The sequence below is a fragment of the Sinocyclocheilus rhinocerous genome, unplaced genomic scaffold, assembly GCF_001515625.1.
Source record: "Sinocyclocheilus rhinocerous isolate Xijiao unplaced genomic scaffold, SAMN03320098_v1.1 scaffold5585, whole genome shotgun sequence".
Taxonomy (NCBI): domain Eukaryota; kingdom Metazoa; phylum Chordata; class Actinopteri; order Cypriniformes; family Cyprinidae; genus Sinocyclocheilus; species Sinocyclocheilus rhinocerous.
In genome coordinates, this window is record NW_015644340.1 from 201,469 (window position 1) to 226,739 (window position 25,271).

Consider the following 25,271-nt stretch of genomic DNA (forward strand, 5'->3'; position numbering starts at 1 on the left):
GTGTGTGTGTGTGTGTGAGACGAGTCTCTACCTTTCGGCCCTTTCCCTGGTGCTGGTTCAGCGGTGCTGCGGGTCCATATCAGCATGATTCCTCCTGAGTCTCCGGTCAGGATGTCTCCATTATTGAGGAAGGCCAAACACTGAACAAATTTGGGCTTCTCGTATTTCTGTCATAGACACAAATACAAAAGTAATACACATAAGGTCAGGTTTTATAAATTCTATGTACTATGTACTAGTCTGTGCTTTGTATATCAAGCTGACTGCAGCATTAGTCTATAAATGTTTCTTGGGCTGGGATATGTTGCTAAAATAAAATTGATCTTATATTTTTCTTCCTTTTCACTCTATTTCATACATAGCTCAATATTTACTGTGTTTTCTCTGACTGAAATAGTGATTTTTGTCCCCCAATAAGTGAACATCTAGTTATAATAATCATGTTATGTTTTTTAACATTGTTATTAACTAAATGATCACAAATATATGAAACAATATAACAAAGTGCATAGTAAAAAGCAGCAATATTTACCTACAGTACAACTATTTTTACTAAAACTTTTCAATATAAAAAAAAAATGCATCATGGATACTTCCATGGACATTATGCTAAATAATCACTGATTCAGAGTTCTGAATCGATTTGTTTATTTCAAACTTTTATGCTGTTTTTGAAATTGTTTAAAGATTAAAATCATCTGTAACACTCTTATACTCATGAGTTGCAAGACCAAGAGGGATCTTGAAACTAGTGTAATGACTCAGTCTCTGGGAAACTCAACTGTTAAATAAAAAGCACAAAAAAGGAATAGTTCATCCAAAACGTCAAAATCACAATAATCCATAAGAAATCCATCAAGACAATTTTAACTTCAAACTGTCGTCTAAAATACAAGTCTTCTATCCAGTGAAAAATTCATAATGTGAGAGGACAACAAGGGATGGATTTTTCACTGGAGGAAGCGTTATTATGGATTCATATTTTGGCCTGAATTGTAAAGTTAAAATGCTTTAATGATGGGTTTATTTCTTAAAAACAGGCATTTTTTTCATGAGCTGTTAATTGATGGACCAGAATCAGATTACTTATTGTGATGTTTTTATCAGCTGTTCGCACTCTCATTCTGACGGCACCCATTCACTGCAGAGGATCCACTGGTGAGCAAGTGATGGAATGCTGCTTTTCTTCAACATTTTGGGTGAACTACTCCTTTAAAATCCCCATGAGAAATATAAGTGTGTGTGTCCTTACGCCAAAGATGCCTTGTTTGCGGGCGAGTGAGGAACCGCTCCAGGTCCAGAAGAAGATATGGGATTTCCCACAAGTAACAATGGTGTTGGCGTCAGTCGGGTGAAACTCCACTGCTAAGACCACTTCATTGGTTGTCTAATAAAACAGCACATTGGCAAAATCATTACATGAAGAACAAAGAGATGAGAGGAGGCAAAACAGGAATGTGCAGGGAAACAGGGCAAAAAGGTACAAATGGAACAGACGTGGCAAAACATAAAAAGACGAGAAGGAAGACAACAATCTGAAACAAGATGAAAAGGACTGAGAAGAATGGAGGAGGAGGAAATAAGATAAGGGCTAAGAAATCTAAAAGAAAGGAACAAAGGAAGGGAGTGGTGATATGTGAGACAAGAGAACGAAATGAATAAAAGAAGTGTGACCCTAACCTTAATCTCAGCGATTTTTGATTTCTTCTGCCAGTCCCACACAGTGAGCATGTGCTCATTAGAGTCATCAATCACACTGAGATGAATGCCTGAGTCCTACACACACATACACACAACAGATTGAGCATTACAATGCCATACTGTAACATTTTAGATTAAATTACTGTTTACAAACAAATACTCAATCACAAAGCTTCCGGTTTCTTCAGTCACCTCAGAAAAGAGCTGTTTATATTAGGACTTTATTCAAACGTAGTCATTGAGAATGACCAAAAAGTTTGATGTTGAAACAACCAGGTTCATAAAAACGTGGTTTTCCACCATTCGTAAGGTGAAAAACTCTTGTATTATCCATTGATCACCAGAAAAACTGTCACAAAAATCCTAACTTCCTCTGAGCCAAGTTACAAATATTACAAAATATTATCAACAGCCAATTATTAATAAATATTACAAATATTACAAACATGATCAATTCTCAGTTGTTTTGCACATATATGATATTATTTGTGACCCTGGACCACAAAACCTTCCAGTTTTAAGTCGCTGGGGTATATTTGTACCAATAGCCAAAAATACATTGTATGGGTCAAAATTATAGATTTTTCTTTTATGCCAAAAATCATTAGGATGTTAAGTAAAGATCATGTTCCATGAAGATATTTAGTAAATTGCCTTCTGTATATTTATCAAAACTTAATTTTTGATTAGTAATATGCATTGCTAAGGACTTCATTTGGACAACTTTAAAGGCGATTTTCTCAATATTTTGATTTTTTTGCACCCTCAGATTCCAGATTTTCAAATATTTTTCAAGTTGTATCTCGGCCAAATATTGTCCTATCATAACAAATCATACATCAATGGAAAGCATTTCCATTTATTTCCTTATTTATTCAGCATTCAAAAAAATTAGAAACAATTAGAAAAAATTGACCCTTATGACTGGTTTTGTGGTCCAGGGTCACATTTTATGTAAATATAAGACTAAAACCCATACGTGGGCATATGCGCTCATATCTTGAATTGTAGGGGCGTATAACTGCATTCTCGTAGGCTACGTCCTGCATGATGTTCATCAGCAACTGTATGAAATGTAAGATGACGTTCAGGTCTACGTGGGCCAGGGTGCCTTAAATGAGTAAATTTTAATGCATTATCTTTTTCCATAATTTAACACACCAAATGAACGTGTTAAATCGACAGCATAGTAATAGCACATGGAAAGCATTTCCATTTATTTCCTTATTTATTCAGCATTCAAAAAAATTAGAAACAATTAGAAAAAATTGACCCTTATGACTGGTTTTGTGGTCCAGGGTCACATTTTATGGCAAATTCTGATTTCAAGATTAGAATTATTGACAAAAGAAAATGCAAACATGACCCAGATCCAGGAAGAGCACAGTGTAAGACTGTGAAAAATATTAGAATAATTGAAAACAACAACAAAAAAACACCAGGTTTATCAATTATCAAAACAGCTGTTAGGCAATGTTAATTAAACACGTAATGAAATGAAATCAAATTAGATGGCTGACGTTAGACTCACGGCTTTAGAGAAAGCGAGGGATCCAACTCCTCTCTCAAAGGTGCCGAGGCCGATGATCTGCAGCGTGGACAGACTGACGGAGTCCCACACTCTCACGTGAGGCTGAAGCGGCTGCAGGATCAAACACACACCAGAATACAGAGACGTCAAATATCACAGCAGGGATTCAGGAGTCAAACATCCAAAAGAGCTTATTCTGATAACCTGGAAAAGAACAACTTAGTAACACAGAAAAATAAAACTTCTGTAAAGTGTTTTTACAGTGTTTAAAGGTTTATGTTCTTTAGGGATCCTCTGAATACTTGCCAGCTAAATGTGTTTGTTTTTGCACGTTCAAGACATACTGTTTGTTGGCTAAAGCCAGTTATTCTAAACCTGTTCTCCTGTTTTGCATAACTAAAGCCAAATATTTTATTTATTTATTTTGTGAAAATGAAGTGCAGTAGTTGAACAGGGCCATGGAAAGAAAAAAATGTGCAATGACTAAATGTTATGAAAAAAATATATATACTGACAGGACAAAATAAAGTGAGAGAAATACTACACGATACAACTACAATTGTATTACTACAACTACACTGTTTTGAAAGAAATTGAGGTTGGTATGATTTTTTTATGTTTTTGAAAGAACTCTCTCATGCTCATCAAGGCTGCATTTATTTGATCAAATATACAGTAAAACAGTATATACAGTATCATTGTGAAATATTGTTATATATCTATTTCAATATATTTTCATGTTTTTTTTATGAAAACCATGATGCAGTTTTTTTTTTCAGGATACTTTGATAACTAGAAGGTTCAAAAGAACAGCATTTATTTGAAATATACAGTGGGTACGGAAAGTATTCAGACCCCCTTAAATTTTTCACTCTTTGTTATATTGCAGCCATTTGCTAAAATCATTTAAGTTAATTTTTTTCCTCATTAATGTACACACAGTATATATATATATATATATATATATATATATATTGTAACAATATAAAAGCCTTTCCTATCACCTTTGCTCAATTTAATGAATCCTTACTAAATAAAAGTATTAATTTCTTTAAAAAAATCTATCCCATACTTTTACACGGTAGTGTACATTAAGGCAAACATAGGTTTGTGCTTTATCATAGTAGTTGCAGTGATAAAACTCACCCTGCCATCTTTATCCACGCCTGCTATCTGTCCTGTGGCGATACGGATCTTATCTGGATGAACAGCAAGACTACAAGAGAAACAGACAGAGAAAGCTGAACATTCACTGATCAACACTGCTGAAGTCCTCCTGAGGTGGATATGGCTTTCGTTTGTGATCACTAATATGTCATCCAGTAAATATACATGCTCTGCCTACCAAACTGTTGTTTAGAGATCAACCAATAAGGATTTTCACTGGCTTGTCTGTCCATATGCTGATATCTAGAGACCAGTATGAATTCCATTATATAAATATTTTACACAGTATTTAAAAGTCTACAGGAACAGGTATGTCCAGCATCATCACTGCTAGCAATGCTAGCAATTACAAAGCCTCAGGAAGACCAAACTAAACGTGAATTCACAATGACAGCCGTTCACAAAGGAAAAACGGCAACATCTTTCAATGACATTTTCAGTGAGTTGGTTATTTAATCACTGTCAGTGTCAATGTCCCATATGACGAATGATAAGACCAATAAATAACTGCATGCCCCCAATAACACGATATGTGTTTTCATCAATCTCACCATTTGACACAGTCAGTGTGGCCTAAATAGTGCCGCTGTGTCCTCTCCTCATAGTTGAAGAGCACAACCACCGAGGCGATGAAATACACAATCTCCCCGGTAGGTAGCAAGTACACATTTGCACGGCAGTCACGTCCCCTGTAGCCATATCTATCAAGGAGTCAAGGGAAAACAACAGTATACCAAAACCAAAAAAAATATATGTAATATATATTCAACGCTTTACATAAACCATGATAATGTTGTAATGCTTAATTCACAGAATCTCAGCAAGTAAATTAAATTGAATTGGCCATTAATTAAATTTTGACAACCTTAGTTAATATTTTATTATTTTCTTGCCATAAAAGTTTTAATCCATTGTAAAACCACCATTGTAAAATACAATACATGCAAAGCATGCTAGAAAGGATACACCCACTCCAGTTTGAGTCTCTCTGGGGGAAGTTCGGTGCGGACATCGTCGTAATTCTCCACGTCCGATGGGATAAACATTGTGATGGGTCGTCCTCGCATGAACATTTTAATATATTCTCCCTCTGTGGAGAGATTTGATGAAGGAAATATATTCTAAGAAAATACTAGAAAAAAAATAGTAATTACTGCCAATGAAACGTATATATCTCAAACAAAACCCATCTTTGTTTGTGTGAAATATATCATGAAGTTATCTGAAATTTGGTAGTGAACATGGTCTTTCAGAACAGACTGTGTGAGTTTGTTCATTTTAGCAACATTTAACAAACACATAGCATATATTTTAGCTTCTAGCATTGCTCCTTCTTACTTAAAAGAGTTAGTTTTTAAATACTATACATTTCTAAAACGTTTCTAAATGAAGCTCTTCGATGGAGTTACTAAAGCTCATGCTTTGAACCCATTCATAAACCCAAGCAAATCAAAAGTGAAGCTCTAAGCGGCGTGCAGAAGGGCCAGAGCAATGACAATGCCCAAATCTAACTGTGATTCAATAAAGAAAAGAAAAGTGTAAAGAAGAAACCTAAAGGTGGTGAAAAAAAAATGGGCAGAGACAGAGTGAGGCAGAAAAAATTAAATATTTTCTCTGATCTCCAGAATCATTTTGTGCAGTAGCACATTTTATAATAGCATCGTATAATTCTATAAAGTATTTAACACTGACCGCAGGTAACCTTTAAAAACAATTTAGCTGGTCGAGAATCACCAGAACATTCCTCACTGATACCAATATCCTTAAAGGGATAGTTCAGCCAAAAATGAAAATTCTGTCATCATTTACTCATGCTCATGTTGTTCCAAACCTGAAAAAATGTGAGAAATGTCTGCGTGTGTGTGTGTGTGTGTGTTTTTTATTTTTTTTTATAATAATACAATATTTATGTTTCTCAGCAGAAAGTAAGTCATCAGGTTGGGGATGAAATGAGGGTAAGTAAATGATGACCGAATTTTCATTTTTGGCTGAACTATCCCAGCAATATGCTTACTGAATTAATTAAGGTATAAAGGTGAATCTTAACTTGTCCAGGCCAGTACGAATTATATTATATTGTATTTTTTTTTTTTTTTAGGAATGATAAATAATATACATTTTTTATGAATTATTTTTTTGTGTGTGGAAAAAAACAAAACAAAACAATATTTTAGGACCATTAAGATCTTTTGCATTTTGTGATTATTTCAATTAAAATTAAGTACATTTTTTATATAAATCCCCCCACATACTCTATAGTAATGAGAATGAGACTATTTAGCATTATCGTAAAAAAAAAAAAAAGCTTAGCTGTCATAAAAATAATGTTACAATGGATAGTCAATAAATATGAATTTCAAAATGCACTTTCTTGTTTCTTTCTTTCTTTGATTTTGCAGTGAAATATGAGCTAGATATGTTCATGACGGGTTTTAGTGAGATTTAGCCATAAAGCTGTTCTGGTTTTTTTACTTCAGGACAAACACATTCCTCTGCTAATGAGTTACTGGTGGTGAATCTACAGTAAGTCATCTATTTACACCATCTGAATTGCGAGAAGAAATGAACAAGCGAGATGCGTGTTCATCGACATGCCTGTAAGCTGGGAGGAAATCCACTTACTGTTGATTCCTCCAGAAATGTAATTAAGATTTTAAGGAGCAAGAGCGGCACAGAGAAAGAGAGATACAGAAGAAAAGTGGAAGAAGTGACTGACCATTGATCTTTCAGATAGATCGATCAACATGTTAAGAGAATTAAAGTGGGATTAGTGCCAGAAACACTTATATCCAGCCTGAAGCGGGCAAGGGAGGGGTAAAAAACGCTTTCGGCGGCTTTCGGCCCTGTAGAGAGGAAGGCCTTACCTTGACTGTTTTTTTCACGGGTTGACATTTTAGCTGGGTACGGGACAGAAATAATAATTTCTCAAAAAACAAACACAGACTGACAGACAAGGAACAGTTTTATTGATGTATGGTAAGAGAGGCCTGTCAACAGTTTTTAAGATGGGTGTGATCATTAGAAAAGTCTGAAAGAACAAATAAGGAACCACAAGACACAGGAATGCAGTTTGTGTGTGTCTTTGCCAAGATTAAAATGACTTGAGAGATGGAGGTGGTGCTCACACCTGTTCTGTTCTCGGCCCAGGGCTAAATCCAGATTCGGGATAAGGTTGTTCCAGGGCACACTCAGCCTGTGACCACCGGCATGAGACCCCGTGCTAACAGTATTTTTCAGTGTCACCTCTAATCTTGCCCTGAGGCAAAGCCAAGCGGCAATATGCTAGCTTTTAAATACACCTATGAAATGCAAGTTGGCTACAGGGCACAGCTTAAATGTTTTTACAAATGAGAACTTGTATTTATCTAAAGTGCACAGAAGGTCTGACATATTGCACGAGGCACCAGTTTGCTTGAACCACTGATACAGGAAATGAGAAGAGCACATGAGAAAAAGATGAAGTTGAAACAATAGATCACGTAAAGGCAAAATGAGACTTTACCTTGGCTGATGACTGGATCTCTGTTTCTGAAGAGAAAATGGGAAGAAAATCAAATACTGTTAACACGAGACAAATAGCGAGTTCCAAAAACGGCATGTTTGTTCAACTACAGGAATGTCTTAAAGGAACAGTTCCAAAATGAAAATTCATTTTATTGTCATCATTTGCTCACTCTCATGATGTTTCCAAATCATATGACTTTCTTTTTTCCACAGAACACAAAAAAAGAATCTCTGAATTCTGAATTTACAATAAGCTCCTTAATATTATATTAACACACACACACATACATATATATATATACAGTATATAAACAATACCTTTGTTGCAGTATTTATTAAGCTTTGTTAATGATAGTTAATTAAAATACAATTAATCATTTTTATCATTCATTTATTCATTAATCATTGTTATCTCGTTAGTCCATGAAATAATGTTTACATATACAACTTTTGATTTTAATAATTTATTAGTAAATGCTGAAATAAACATTAACTAAGAATAATAAATGGTTTAGAAGTACATTTTATTGTTCAGTATATAAACAATACCTTTGTTGCAGTATTTATTAAGCTTTGTTAACGATAGTTAATTAAAATACAATTAATCATTTTTATCATTCATTTATTCATTAATCATTGTTATCTCGTTAGTCCATGAAATAATGTTTACATATACAACTTTTGATTTTAATAATTTATTAGTAAATGCTGAAATAAACATTAACTAAGAATAATAAATGGTTTAGAAGTACATTTTATTGTTAGTTCATGTTAACTAATGCAGTTAACGGATGTTAATAAATGTAACTTTATTGTGAAGTGTTACCAAAATCACATAAAAGCACCACGGATGCACCATATCATAAGTTTTGTGTTATGGCGAGAGGGATATTTTAAGTGAATGACCACACAAATTTCAGACATTATTGTCGGAAGACTTGGAATATATAGCGCACAATCCCCTTTCATTGTTCATAATTTTTCATTTTCAGATTTGAGGAAAAAAAGAAAGTCATACAGGTTTACAACATCATGAGGGTGCATGAAGAATTTTAAAGCAAAAGCAAGTGCCATAGATAAATTAGATTATTTTTAATAACTCATGGCTAGGCCAGGATGGCATCTGTGGACTTTTTTTGCATGTTATATGTTGAAATTGAATTAATTTTGTTGATTGAATTTAAACTAATACAAAAGTGCTGAACAGCAAGTACCAAACTAAATATTGGTAGCTAAAAGCATATTCATATTACCAAAATTAAATGGAACATGGAATGCATTAAGTTTTGGTGTAACTTCATAAATGAGGGGCTTTCCAATTCTGTGGACTTTCATGGAATTATTTTTCAAAGTCAAGAAAAATGACTTAAAGTGCCCCTATTATGCCATTTCCAATATTGCCTTTCATGCAGTGTGTAATGTAGCTGTATGTGAATGTAAACGATCTGCAAAGTTGTAAAGCTTTAAAAGTGCACGAAAAATAAAGTTATTGTCTCCCAGCATAAAGAATCAACTCTGAACAGCTGAAACAAGTCGTTAATTCGCATCCCACATTTGCATAATGCGCGCCTATGTTCTACGTTGGCCGGCCGCGAACAACTTGACCCCGCCCACAAACACGTCATTCTACTGACGACTGCTTCTCTAATCTTGGGGGGTTCAATAATGCGGGATTCACAAAATGCTTGCTGTTGAAAGATGGATCAGTATCCTGTTTAGTTGGACCAGCTGCTCCACTGAATCACAACCTGTAAGTATGATAAATAATAGATGTTTATATTTTCTATAGAGCGTTCAAAATACAGAACCATTGAAATAGGCGTATCATTTCCGAAACGCGCTGTACGCTGTAGACCAATCACAACAGACTAGGCCATCTGACCAATCAGAGCAGAGCAGGCTCACGGAAAGGAGGGGTTTAGAGAGACTGAATCTTTGAACTGCTTCGAACGAATCGTTTGAGAATCGCTGGAAAATGAGGTGATATTAAATGCATATTTTGAGAAAACGAAAGCGTTTTTTGACCTTGCATGCATGTAATCCTATTGTAGGAGACTCCCAAAACAATATTAGGAACCGTAAAAATGGCATAATAGGGGCACTTTAAAAAAGCCTGAAGCATTGTTTCAAAAACACTTGAAAATCAGATTTTTTTTTGTGCCTCTACTACCTCAGTTGGATGACTTGTATGAGGACTCAAATCTACAGCGTGAGTCTTAGTAGGGCAAAGGGGACGGAAGGAACCTAACACTTACTTCTCTGCATTCTTCACCACTTTGGACAGCAGTTTGGAGGTGGAGGCTGCTTTCACCAGCTTATTCCTGTTCTCCTCTCCGCTGTCCCACGTGCTACTCTGAGAACGCTCCATTCCTCCACGCTTCGCACTGCTACCCCTGCTGCAGACGCAAAATACACAGGAAAAGCATGTAAGGGTTTCGCTGGAAAAGAAAGCGATAGCAGAGAAGCTCAAAGACGAGTCCAGGGGAGAAGGTAAAAATTTAGAGGAACGATATTGTAAGCTTGGAGGAGAACAATCCATTAAATCTAAATAGATCTATATAGATCTATATAGACCCACCAAAATGGGTCACATGTTCGTTCAGACAATTTTACTTAAGATGGAGTGCAAAGTCTAGATGCTAACTCTATCCAGGTCCTCCAAACTCAAATAACCACTCCTCTTCTTTGGTTAATTTCAAACTGGAAGCCAGAAAACAAGCAACGCCTCTTGAAAGTCAAAGATGCATCCCTCAGGTAAAATATCATGCATATGCCAAAGCACAATCCGCTCGATGGTTAGTACACACAGGGGAGCTGAAAAACTTGAAACCCAGTCCTGTGGTAAATTGCATGAGATTGTTCGGGAAAAAGACGCCTCACAGCATAGCTAAAGGAAGGTAGAGAAGGAAACACATCAGAGGTTTAGAAAGGGAAAACAGAGGAGTGTTATCCTCACGCGAAGCTGTGTGCAAGAAGAAAACGTTAAGAGTGTAAAAACAAACTTGTTTTCTGGACCAAAACTTCTACACTAATACTCACCAACCCAATTTCCAATTTATTCGCTATGGTAGCTGAACCAGAAGCTCATTTTGACAGAAAAGTGGGAGGTGCAACAAAAATGCTGGGAGAATCTGAACTTTAAGCAAATTATTGCCAAAAAATTAATAATTAACGATGGCTCATCTTGGGGCTTGAACCAACAAACTTCTGGTCACCAGCCCTAAATTTATAGCCATATAGCCATTTACACCATATCTCTCAACCTTAGCGGAGAATATGAAGGTCAAGGCAGGGGAGCATGGGGGAAAATTTGGTAGAAGTGATCCAGAAACTCACAGATGTACACACAAACATTAAAGCCAAAAGTATACTTCGGTTTTTAGATATAATTCTCTATACACATGTACTCGCTCCTTGAATGCACCTTGAAGTTGCGCACAAATTAATTTGCCCACAAGTTGGTTCGGACGTTGTTTCACAGTTGAAAATGAAACTGAGGAGACGGCACAACAACAAACTTGTCAAGAGTGCACCAACAATAGACATCCATGTTACAAGCGCTTGTGTGAGGGAGTTAAGAGATACTCGCAATTCTAGTTTAAACGAGTACGAAGGCATTTTTATCAGTCATAACTTCTACAGAGAAATATCGCAGACACTGGACAAGGACGAAACTTTCTAGAGTGCAAGTGTCGAACGTCTGTGTTTAAACGGTGTATACTTTGAAAGGCTGTGCATTCGGCTGTACGCATATGCTAAGAGTTCAAGTTAGAACTGAAGTATACTTTGGGTTTAAGGCCATTAAACAGGTCAGAGCTGTAGCAAAGTACCTCCAACCTCACCAAACATGGGAGTAAAAGAGGAGGGAAGAGAAGGGAATGGATAGTACTCAAGGGCAGAGCGGACACACTTCCACATGTGAAAAACTGGCTTGAGTTCTACATATAGGGCCACCTGTGAGGTATACAGGTCTAACGATGTCGATCCCTAGTATATGTGTGATAAAAGTTGTGTGAGTGCTCCACATGACTGTATTGTAATATACCATCTATCAAAAAATGACCATGTAATACCATGGTACTATCTTATTTGGTCTGCTAGCTACACCAGTTGAGTTTTGTTGGTTAACTGCATTACTAGCAGAAACCTAGACCAGCATTAACATCTATGCTAGTTTGTCGTCTTATAAGTAAAAACACCACGTAAAATTTATCCATCCTGCATTTACTGCATTTTTTTATTTATTTCTAAGAGTTCTTCTTTTCCAAGAAAATAAAGACATAACCATCACATAACCATCACTATATTGCCATCTGTACAATCTCGGCAAGATTTCTAGAACACATTGTGCTAACCACAACAATCACAAATTTAGCATCGCTGATGCTAATTAGCTATAAGAAAGCTCAAGTCTTTGCTAGTGTGAGTGGAATACTCATTGATTGCAGAGGCTTTTTAAAGTAATGTGACTGTGGCAAAATCCAGGCTAATAATCTTCTTGCTGCATCATCTAACAAGCATGGATCGGGCCGTGAAATGACATTACGGAGACAGCTAATTGGTTTTCCACTTCTCTTTAGCTAATTGGATGGGACAGCTTGCAGAGTCAATATGAATAACTCAGCAGGCGGGCTCTTGGGTTATTAAGTACAGACTAGAAGGTTTGCTAATGGTGTTGAAGCATGGCTGGTCTAATGTGTTAGCCTGATTACTCTGCGGATTATTAAGCAAGAACCAAGGGTTTGAGCACTGAGAGGACATCACATCTGCTTTCCATTACTTTCCACTTCTGGGTGGACTGCTCAGAGTGATCCAGAGCATAACACATTATGACCTATACTGTCAGCCTTATGCTAGCAGGACATTTAGCATAGAATGAGGGACAAGCAATGATAAATGATGAGAAAGCAATAATTTATTTAGATAAAATTAATTTAAGAGCCTGGAAATGAGGTTTTTATAATGAGCATTGATGGAAGTTGTGCGTAAGATAAAAAAAAAAAAGAAAGAAAGAAAGAAAGAAACACTTTTATTCAGGAAGTATTAAATTGATCATAAGTAAATGATGGAAGTAAAAAGTTAAAATACTTTTACCAACAACAACAACAAAACTTTTCCTATATATATATATATATATATATATTAGGGCTGTCAAAAAAAAATCGAATTTCATAGATGTGGCACTGCTGAGTTGTTCATTAAAAACATTGCGGAAAAGGAGAACATCAATGCGGAGAAGATGTTGTTTACATCAAAACTGAAACCAAGCCATTCACACAGAACACATAAAGTTTAACTTTGAAAAAAACATATCTCGAGACTTTATGACGGGGTTTTTTCCCCATCCCACTGCAACTGGTTTTTAAATGAGAAACGCACTCTGTGTGATTGGCTTTCTGCCCTTTGTATTAAACTATGCATACATACATACATGATGCTGTTTTGTTTATAGTTGTTTAAGCAACTTAATTAATTATAATTGGTTTATAAACATTATTTTAAACATTATGCACTTTTTTCACAGATAGTCTTTTTATCTTATGCTTTGAATAAACGTGCATTAGTAATATTCTGCTCGATGTGCCCTCTTGTGGCCTCAGAAGAGAAGCCAAAAGCTTTTCTTCACCCTAACTGAAATTATGCATTTTAAATTCGAATATAATTCGAATTTTGATAATATTTAAGTACAAAATTCGAATTTAGTTTTTCAGCCATTTTGACAGCCCTAATATATATATATATATGCATAAGATACCTTTTTAAAAATACATTAAATAATAATAATTATTCTTAATAACAATTTTAATACTGATCCCAACTTTTTTAACGATAGTGTTTATATTTTAAAATACATTTATATATTTTATATTGTTTTTATACCTTTATATTGTTTTTATACTTTTTCAAACTTATCAATGAGAAGAAGTGAACCATTTTATTAATTACTTTGTAATGTACCTTTGTTTTTGATCTTATAACAACATTTCCAATGCTTCATGGGATGAGTATTACATTTACTTTAAAGAACTGTATTTTCCTTCTTCAAATGAAATGTTTTAATGTTGTGACTCATCTTGGATTTGGTTGGTTTGGTCCAAGACATTTAGTTAATTTTTCAAAATCCCTATGGAGAAAATGAATGGGAAAAATACTTCCGGAACCAAGGCAGATAAAAAGTGGACTGTTGTGAATAAAAAACTGCTGTGCTCTATTGATCTTGATATTGATTGAGGAAGCATGTCAGCCCTGCCCCTTGGCTTTACGTCAATAGGTTGCGAAAGCGCTGCAAGCAGATTGCCAAATGTTGCTCGAACACTGCCAGAAATTGCATGGCTGTTGGGTGGAACCTTTTGGCCAGGGTTGACCCCTTGTTCTCCGAGAGCTGTCTTTGGGGCTGTGGGGGATGAGGGGAGGGGGGGTTGCTGGAAGGGGACGGTGCCTGAGGGGTGCTGGGTGCTGAGGGGGTTTTATCGTTAGCTTGTGGAGGCTCTTCTTTCTCCTTGATCCCCTCCATCGGAGGCTTGTCTTTTTTACGCTCGCCACCACTGCAAAAACAACATGCAGGTCAACAGAGGAAGATCTGATACACATGAAAAGATGAGGAGAGCCGAGCATCTCAACACTGAGGTGAAACACTCACAGACTTTCAGATTAATATATTTCTTCAGGCTGAAATAACATCACACATTAAACAGAGAACATCTGATTGGACCAACATTTGAATACGTTAGCGAAAGATGAGTTGTCAATATTTTGGGAGCATTTTTCCAGACGACTGTACATTTTAAAAGTGTCAGTCATGGAGGTTTGCCACTACAACTCATTGTGATTATCTCCCTAATCTAACACACCTGCTTCAAATCATCAGCTCATTAGTGGAGAGCTGAAATGGGTCAGAGAAGGGAGCCAAAATGTGTAGAGGAGGCTGAGATCATTTGCATATTTCAGTTGTGTGTGTGTGTGTGTGTGTACCTGGTATTCCCTACATTTTGAGGACCAAATGTCCCCACAAGTATAGCAATACTAGTAAATGTTGACCTTGTAGGGACATTTTTTAGGTCCCCAAGAGGAAACAAGCTCATAAATCATACAGAATTAAGTTTTTTTAAATTCTAAAAACGCTTGTAGTTTTGTGTGAGGGGTAGGGTTAAGTGAAGGTACAGTACAGTATAAAAACCATTACATATATGGAATGTCCCTACAAAAAAATAGAAACCAGTGTGTGTGTGTGTGTGTGTGTGTGCACGCATTACCTCTTAGCGGCAGAGGAGAGTGTCCCTTTCTTTGCTATGGACACTGTGGAACTATCTCTGTGAGATTTGCGGACACTGGAACTGCCATTGGCAATACAGGACATTGAATAGGCCTCACGCAGCGGGGTCTGACCTGCAGGAGACACGTCACACATCGGTTTTAGTCCATCTTATGCCTCAAAACAATGACTGAAATCTCAGCATCGCAACAAATTTACTGCACAGACCTTCTCTTAGGATTGCCACACCCTTTCACTATTAATTGTCCAATTGGATAAGCTTTTTATATATACATATATATACAGTATATATATATATATATATATATATATATGTGTGTGAATGGTCTTTTTTATATTAATAGTAACACTTTACAATAAGGTTTCCTTAGATAACATTAGTTAATGCACTGTTAACTAACATGAACAAACAATGAACAACTGTATTTTTATTAAATAACATTAAGATTTATAAATACTGTAAAAAATATCGTTCTTTGTTAGTTCGTGTTAGGTAATGCATTAACTCATGTTAAATATATGGCTTGTTTCTGCCACAGGATTAAAAAAAAAAATTTATTAAAAAGGTAATTGCAACTTTTTAACTGCAACTTTTTCTCAGAACTGTGAGATAAAAACTCACATTTGTGAGAAGAAAAAGCCAGGATTGCGAGATAAAACGTTGCAAATACCTTTTTTTATTTCATGGCAGAAACAAAGCAAAAAAAAAAAAAAAGACTCAAAGAGACTCAGCATTCAGAGGGAAAAAGTCAAGATTTTATTTATTTAATTCCGTGGCAGAAATGCGCTTCCCTATAAATGGGACCTTTTTGTAAAAATGTTACCAAATTCATGCAGAATATTTTATGAATATTCATAAAAAAGTATTAATATTTTAATGCTGAACATAACTATATAAGATTCTAAATATAAAATATTTAAATATTATATTTAAATATTCAATAAAATATTTAAATGAACTAAAGAAATTTCCAGACTCTTCCGTGACTTAAGATTCTATTGATTTCTATGACTTTTGCATGCTTGGAAATCATCAAATTAAACATGCTCAACAGTCAGGAAATAGAGATAGACAGGATAGACTGGGAGGATCGTGTCTGACTTAAATAGGGCAGCAATCCAGACATGCTAACTGGATTAGTCACCTGATATACTAGTCCATCTAAATTACAGTACCACTGACATAAAAAGATGCAATGACATTCATACTGTAAATTGTAATAAGTGTGGCTTAAGTGTTCAAAACTTGGTGCCACCGTATGCAGAATATTTCAAATAACATGAAATAAAAGACATCATCAAGCATTTTCTACACTGATGGTCATAAGAATTTTTTTCTTGAGCAGCAAATCAGCATATTATAAAGATTTCTGAAGGATCATGTGACACTGAAGACTGGAGTAATGATGCTGAAAATTCAGCTTTGACTCACAGGAATAAATTACATTTTTATTTTTATTTTTTAACATTTGATTTTGAAGTAATTTGTATAGACAGTATTATGTATATATAATGTTCTGATCTGTATTCTTAACATACAGTGGGCTCCAAAAGACCAGACCAGAATGAAAATCTGTGATTTATTTTCCATTTTAACATGGTTTTGAATACATTATTCTAGTGTATATTATACATTGTAATGCAAAAACGAATTAAATTAGAAAGAAAAAGAATAAACAACAGAAGCAGTCTCAGATGTCTGAATCCTAGCTGAGACACACAGACTCGTGTTGAACTAGCATTTGGCCTTCTTGTGGTTGTCCTGAAACACTACAGAACACACTGAGGTGTCCATTTGAGCTTGGTATTCTCACACTAAACGTCAGTGCCATGATTGCAATGGTTTGCATCAGCCATGCTATTTAAAACTCTCTCTGAATGGCCTGCATGTGGAAATGTCTGATTTAGGTTCTTGGCTGCTCACCGGTCGCTTCACTTTGACCCCTTAGCTTTGTGAGAGAGACTGACGCCTGTGTAGCTATTGTGTTACGGCACCCTGCAGCCCTTGCGTGGTGGATTCGATTAACCGTTTCTCTCCAGGGCACGCGTACGCGTGTATATTATCTTAGGAGGCGGCGATGCAGTGTCAGTACCACATGGCTCCGTTTCACGCTCCATTAGCCCACAACAAAAACACACAGTGTGTGGCTGAACTCATCAGACTGCTGAGAGATGTGATGTGTGCGTGCGCTTGAAAAAAAAACCCAACCACTTTTCTCTACAGTGTTCCAGATAAAATCATGTTTTGTTTTTTTTTATGTTTAGAAATATTTAATGCATCAACAAATTTAGCAAGATATTAATGATCTAGTTCTCTTGGTTTGTTCTAAAATTAAAACAGTTCCAGCTCCACACAGAATCTGCAAGTTTTTGTATATTTTCTATGCTGATTTTAGGGGAAAATCTGCAAAATTCTGTGAAATGCATCTAAACACCATACACAGTCTTTATTGCTAGGGCTGCCTACAATGAACAATTATTTTGATGATCAACTGATTCAACAATTATTAGAACTACCAGTATGTTCATGTGCTAACTAACAATAAAGACAAGATAAAAACATATTTAAAAAATACCACAGATAAACTACCTAATATGAATTAATATTAATATTACAATTTATAGTAAATAATAATAATAATAATGATGTTGATTTATGCATTTGGAAGACACTTTTGTCCAACATGACCTACATTGCATTATTATTATTATTATTGTTGTTGTTGTTGTTGTTGTTGTTGGTTTTAAGGTTAGGGTTAGTTAATTATTATTAAATGTTAATAATGTTTAATATAATTAATAATACTAATAATTACAGATAATATATATTACGAATATACAAATACAGTATTAATAGTTTTTGATTTGTATTATTAATGATGTTTGTGTTGTTGCTAATCATTTTTAATAGTAGTAGTAGTAGTAGTAGTAGTAATTACAAATAATATACTACTAATATACAAATATATTATTATTATTATTATTATACCAAGTATCAGGATTATACACAAAAAAAGGAAAAATGCACTTTCAGGCTCTTAGGAACAGAACTCTAGTAAAATGCACAAAAAAAAGAAGAAAAATAAAATAATTTAAAATGATATTCTGACAAAGTCATATTACATTCTTGCACCATTACTGCTAGCTGAAAATTAGGCAAAATATGTAATAAACAAACATGCATGGGGTAGGAGAAGGGTCAAACTTTTCGAATTACAGACGCTGTGATTCTGTGGACTTTGGGCAGTCAAAAAGGAATTCTGTGTTTTTCCATGTTTAACAGTTAATGTCAAACAAACTACACAGTCTTTTATTTTTGACATCATACTGTTATAATTAATGAAACTTAATCTTTCAGACTCGTGTCTCAGTAATAGGTGACTTTACTGGAAGCTCCCGCTGCCGTCACAACAGATCATGCTGTTTGGGTCAAAGAAATATTTAATGTGTGTGTTTAGAGAGTTGGCTTTCATGGACAGAGATTGAGCATTCAAGCATAAGATTATCTTTTCCTGTGTACGGTTCTGTATGGGTGGGTATGTGTGTGTGTGTGTGTGTGTGTCTAGTCAGCACAGCCGCACAGGAAGTCCTCATGTGACCTCACTCCAACAGGAAACCAAGGAATTATCTGCCTTCCATCAGAAGCCTGTCACTAACCGTTCGTCTCCAAAACCACTGGTATTCTCAATCACTTTCATGCTCAAAATACAGGACAGTTTGCTGGATTTACATATATAGTCACTCTTAATCACATTCAGTGCACTTCATATGATAGAAGACACTCTTACTAGCATTAAAAACATCTCGATAACAGCCTGCCTTACTGAACCAGACAGCGTGCGGAAATTGATTCAAATTTATTTCATGATAAGCCAAATAAGTGATCAGAAAAATCGCAAAAACAATAAATCAAAGTATAGCATTCATCTGTAACTGGGAAAAGTGGTTTGTGAAGGAACCAGCGCTTCTCTGTTCCTTAGTGAATTGAGCCCTTTCACAGATATTGTCCAGAGAGCAGCCGGTTAAGGATACACTGAGGTTTGGGAGAGGACTTGAGTGGAAAGACTGAGAGTTTGGGGAAAGATACTCGTGCGTGGGGGATTATGGGAACTGAGGGGGAATAGATAGGGGGATTGAGTGTGATAGGAGCAGTGAGTCAGCATGGTGAGAAAGAAAGAGAAACGGAGGAGTAAAAGTGAGAAAAATGGGTCATAATGGGCGCAGTGAGTAAATATGGGCAGTGGAAAGAAAATGTGCTTCATTCAGGGACTGAGAATGTGAAAAATGAGAACTAACAACCATCATATGACACAATTTATAATGAAAATGAATGAACAGAAAAAAAAAAAAATGTAAGTGCAAGTACTCAAAAATGCATATTTTTGCCCCACGGAAATGCACATTTGAAAGTAAATAAATTCATTTTAAATTATAAATGTACTGGTATTAATAACAATAACATTAAATGTAAATAAACTCCTAATTTATACACTATTGCTCTAAAGATTTTTAATGTTCTTAATGTTCATTAATTTGAGCAATATTGTAACATACTACTACACATTAAAATAACTTATTCATTTTAATATATTCTGAATAAATGTAATTTATTCCTCTGATGGCAGAGCTGAATTTTCAGCACCATTACTCCACTGTTCAATGTCACATTATCTTATTATCACATTTCTTATTATCAATTTTAAATACAGTTGTGCAGATTACAAATGCCTTTACTGTCATTTATGATGTCATTTATTGCATCCTTGCTGAATAAATATTAATATTAATTAATATTAATATTAATTTCGTCAATAAATCTTTCTGATCCCAAACTTTTGAACAGTAGTGTATAAAATTTTTTGACTGTAGGATTAGATTGGAACTGCTTAAGATATATATAAACTGACCTTCATTTTATGACAAGTGTTTTTAGTAAGGATGGAGTCTGCATGCTTATAATAAATAATATCACTATTTTGAAGTTTGCTTTGGCTATTAGCTTCGAGTTTTAATGACTATTACTGTAAAATGTGGAAAACAGTCATGATGAAGAATGAGTAGTGTAGCTGTCCAAGCTGTGTTCTGTGTTGAGTCAGAGGTTGGCCTTCTTTCTGATGGTTTTGTCTGGCAATTGCTGTTCAGGGCTTGAATTTCTATTTTGTTTAGAGGCGTGGTTTCGTTTTGCCTGTTTTCATTGCTCACTGCCTGAGAAAAAAAAACAATTTTCTTCTTGTTTTTTTTTTTTTCATTTGGTAAAATTATTTCTAGACCCAGCCCTGTATGTTTTTAAAGACAGAAATTCAACCTGTCCTGGCAGTCCTGGTGTTCTGTGTCCATCACGTGACCGGCACATTTACACAGAGCAGATCAAATGTCTGAACACACACATTCTCTCTTCCATACACATACTAATACTACCTTTAACTCTTTCCCCGCCAGCATTTTTGAAAAAAGTTGCCAGCGATTTTGATGATTTTCACAAAAATTTGATGGCCTCCAGAATATTTTGCTGTATGAATATTTGAATATGCAATACACCAAAATAAAGATCAGAGCCTCTACTTTTAAACAAAACAAATCTGTTTTATTCTAGCTTAAAGCATTCTTTTTTTATCAACACTTGAATATAGGTAGGTTTCCGCATATGCGAGTGATTTACTCGCAATGTAGAGGGTTGTAAAACTAAACAATATGTATAATACAAAATAAAATATTTACACAAATGTATAATATATCAATAATACTGTCTATTCAAAGTATGCAATTTTAGTAGTCAAAAACCTGAAAACTGTGAATTTCAGGCCTGGGAAAGTCTGAGTAAAATCTTCTAAAGTCATGGGAATTTTTATAATGAATATTAATCTTTCTAGGTTTGTTCTGCTGTATAATATTTAATTGTGATGAAACTGCTCTTTGTTATTGCTTGTGTTGAGTAAAACATTCATTAGTCTGTCCAGTGGTCTAATTGGAGACATATATTGCATATTGCACACTAATACGTATAGTTATTCAAGTTTATTTTTTCCATCATCTGACATACAAATGGAAATCTAAGTCAGCAGTCTTTGTAAAATAGGAAGAATGACTTGTGAATGGGAGTGAATGGAGCATGAGGTCTAGTGTGACCACAACTTTGGTCCCGTCATGGATGGGCGGGAGGTGTCACTGAAATATACTGCTAGTGCTCTTCATCTCTTCTGTCTTCATATGTACAATAATTAATTCGCTTCATTCATCCACTCTCACCTCCCTCATACATTTACAAGCCCTTTTTAGTTTTAGGTTTTTTGTTGTTGTTGTTTTTGTTTTGTTTTTTTAAAAAGAAAGATCGTATAAATGTAAACTTCTGAATACAACTGTCTGTGTTTGCAGCTTTAATTTGAAAGAGAACATGTGAAGACGTGTGCTATATAATATGCTGATTTGCTGATGCGAATAACGTTTTAACACAAAGCATACAACCGAATACACAGAATTGTACTCATTTGGTAGCACGTGCAAACACAGGCACTCGACACTTGCACACGAGAACGTTTCATCCATGACCAGTATCTGTGCAATTTCTCTCCAGAAGTTATGACCAATATAAACGCTTTTATATTTGTTTAAACTAGAGTTGCATGTACCTCTTAAAGGGGTCATATGATGCGATTTGAAGTTTTCCTTTCTCTTTGGAGAGTTACAAGCTGATTGTGCATAGATAAGATCCCTGAAGTTGCAAAGACTAAAGTCTCAAAACCAAAGAGATATTCTTTATCAAAGTTAAGATTCTGCCACGCCCCCCTAAAACGGCTCGTTCTAACACGCCCCCACATATCTACCTCACTATGTGGAAATATTAGCATAATGCCGCCCAAATGTGCACGAAAAGAAAGAAGGCGTGGTTTCAGTAGCGTTTGAGAGAGGCGGGGCATAGAGGGCCTACAATAATGTACAGTATTTGAAAAATAATGTGTTTTTTGAACATTAAAGCATGTCAACATATTCTGTTACACCAAATACACAAAATAATGATTAAAAAAGCATCATATGACCCCTTTAACACCTGCACAGAAGCACTCACTATCGTGGCATCTATTGTTGTTTCATCTACAATAAAGCTGCACACATACAGTACATGTGTACTATGATAATGATGAAATTTGAAGAAGCTTGAGGAGTATAGATGACACGCATGTAGAGGTGAAGTGTGTTATTTATGCACTACTAGTAGCAGGGCCATCGCTAGTGGGGAGAAAGGTGGTGACAATTATAGGGGCCCACAGCTGTCGGGGGCCCCCGGCGATTTCAACCGACTGGCCAAAAGACGCTCAGGACAGTTGACAGGCCACTGCTGCACGTTGTCACGAAAGACCATCATTTGCATGTGTTTTTAAGCCTTGTCAATTTAAATATTCAAGTCAATTTGGTGTGCTCTCTGTGTGCACAACGAACACAGTGCGTGAACACCGAATTGAGTTCTCTTTCACGTCTTCTTGTGCATGAATGAACAAATACACCTTGCCAATTTAAACATTCAAGCACAAAAAGATGCGAAAGAGCTTAATTTAGCACCTGTGCGCTGCATTCACAGTGCGCACACAGGGAGACGCGCATTATATTGGATCCATGCATTGTGTCTTAAAGTGACCACGACTAATTTACTAGCTGCTGTCGGTGTCGTTAATGTTAAAAAAAAGAGAGAAAATCACTCACTGCTCTTGGCTGGAAGAGCAAGAACAAGAATTGATCTGTATTTAATTTATACAGTGAAGACTATGGAATGCCATTTTACATTTGATTATTCAGTTTCTGTACCTAAACACCTACAAACTTGAAAAAAAAAAAAACTTGTTTAATTTGTATCTTTGTTCTGTTTACTTATTTGTGCTATTTACACGATTTCAAACAGGGCCCACGGGTACAGCCTGCGCCGGAGCCCCGCAAATCCCAGCTACGACCCTGACTAGCAGCACACCAAATGGAATTACAAAAAATAAGTTCAAAATGGCATACTAGCATACTTCTCTTAAGAATTTATGCAGTAAATGCACTGAGCAAATACAGCTGGATAAAATAAAAACTGTGCTTGTCTTCATTTGAAAACTAAATGATTATTTTAAAGGAGGGTGATTATTTTCTATACCCACTGTCTTAGTATACATAGTACATCTATACACTTTTCTATAAATTATTATTTGTAAATTGCTAAATTTACAGGTTGCTTTGTAAAGATTTATTTTTGCTTTTTTTTTTTCAGAATTATTCTGGCAAACAGCTGCCAGTTTTTCTTTTTCTGTTAAAACAACATGTACACAGTATGAATTTTTTTCTTATTCAAAGAATACCTGAATGGCCTGCTATATTTGCCATTACATGCAATATACAGCAGGGAACACTGCATAAGATATTGCATCCCACAGTTCAATGCAAAGCACTTGACTTAACATATATGTATAGGATGTATTCTGTATTTTAAACACTCCTTTTATATAAAAATGTATATTTTACACAAATTTTGGTAGCACTTTATTTTACAGTCCTGTTTCTCATGCACATGTACTTATTATAGTAATTACAATAACTAGGTAATAACTAGGTACTAACCCTGAACCTCTCCCTAAACCTAACCCTACCCTATGTAGTTACCTAATATTACCAGTACTTTCTTAGATAAGTACACCGTAAGTACATGTAAGTACACATACTGTAAAATAAAGTGCAACCCAAAATTTTATCAAATAATGCAAAAATAATGCACTTATTTACAATATGATAACTGGGCATCAACGTGATGAGGTCATGGGACAACTATGTACCATAATACTTTCTAAAACATTTATGGAACAAGAAACATTTACGGTTTCTCTTGATATTTCTAAAAACCAGTGGTTGGTAGCAGATGAATAGGTAATCCGCCCAAAACGTCATCGGCTGAGTAAGCTGTCAACATGTTGGGCCTCTCAAACAAACAGAGCAATGTTTTGTCAGCACCACACTGTTTACACTCGTCATAAATCATCCTTAGTCTTTACATATTAAACTAGGAAATGAGATAGTATTTTAACATCAAAAAACCTAAAGCTGCATAAAGTATACATAAGTTGTATACGTGTGTGCGTGAGAGCGAGAGAAACGGGGCGGGAGGCAGCCAGTGTGTTTTATACGGTGTGTTAAACGGAGAACAAAGTGAAGTCAGTTTTAATGGTCAAACATTAAAATGCCTTCCCTCAAGCAGCCCCCAAGATCACACACTCACTCACACTCTCTCTCTCTCTCTCACACACACACACACACACACACAGCTGCTATTCAAATGGAAACGTTCAGTGCCGTGGGTCAAGGCTGGATTGAATCTTAACAGATCCCGGTCTGGCTGCACTCCTACACTTCCTCCATGTAAACAGTGCAAGGATCACTGGAGGCAAAGACACACACACACACACACACACACAGTGCTAGGTTACCTTTGCTGCTTTGCTGTTTTTTGGCAGCAGCGGCGGCGTCCTCCGACTGAGCCAGACGTCTGAGCACATCTGCCAGCGCGGCCTTCATCACCGTCAGCTCATCTTCCTGCTGCTGCACCCGCAGCTCCAGAGATGACAGGCGGTCCTGCACATCTGACGTGCTCGCTGCAGAAATACTGTCATCTGCCAGAGAAAGAAAGAGTAAGATGCCTTTCTCATCATATAGTACAGATGCACAATATAGAAGTTGTCAGATATAATTGTTCTTCTATGGACAACAATATAAATGTCAATATAAATTATTAAAATTATATATATATATATATATATATCAATATTACATACACTACAGTTTGGGGTCAGAAATATTTTTATTTTTTATTATTATTAATTTATATATTATTATTTATTATTAATCATTATTATTTTATTCAGTAAGGGCACATTAACTATATCAAAGAATTACAGTACAGACATTTCTGTTACTAAATATCTATTTCAAAAGCATGGACAAAGTTTAAAAAAACAATTTGTTTTTTCTGTGCCAAAAATCTTACTTCCGGGTTCGTACAAGTTTCGGAGAGTTTTTTACGATAACTTTGTTCAGCTTCCTAAGGAACCCAGCATTATGTAAACAGTGGATGCAGTT

The 25,271-nt window shown here is 35.6% G+C and overlaps 1 protein-coding gene across 1 annotated transcript in view; it reads right to left on the reverse strand.

Moving 5' to 3' along the window:
- The window catches only part of LOC107758131 (EMAP like 4), a 53,137-nt gene that overhangs the window by 25,972 nt on the left and 1,894 nt on the right, over nt 1-25,271 (reverse strand). Inside the window, exons 2-14 of the mRNA XM_016575800.1 lie at nt 24,623-24,805; nt 15,157-15,289; nt 14,251-14,448; nt 10,159-10,299; nt 7,902-7,927; nt 7,264-7,296; nt 5,366-5,489; nt 4,951-5,100; nt 4,379-4,448; nt 3,233-3,343; nt 1,681-1,776; nt 1,253-1,387; nt 32-167 (exon numbers count right to left, since the gene is read on the reverse strand). Of these exons, the coding sequence (XP_016431286.1) occupies nt 32-167; nt 1,253-1,387; nt 1,681-1,776; nt 3,233-3,343; nt 4,379-4,448; nt 4,951-5,100; nt 5,366-5,489; nt 7,264-7,296; nt 7,902-7,927; nt 10,159-10,299; nt 14,251-14,448; nt 15,157-15,289; nt 24,623-24,805 (1,536 nt within the window). The remainder of the gene's footprint in view (nt 1-31; nt 168-1,252; nt 1,388-1,680; nt 1,777-3,232; nt 3,344-4,378; nt 4,449-4,950; nt 5,101-5,365; nt 5,490-7,263; nt 7,297-7,901; nt 7,928-10,158; nt 10,300-14,250; nt 14,449-15,156; nt 15,290-24,622; nt 24,806-25,271) is intronic.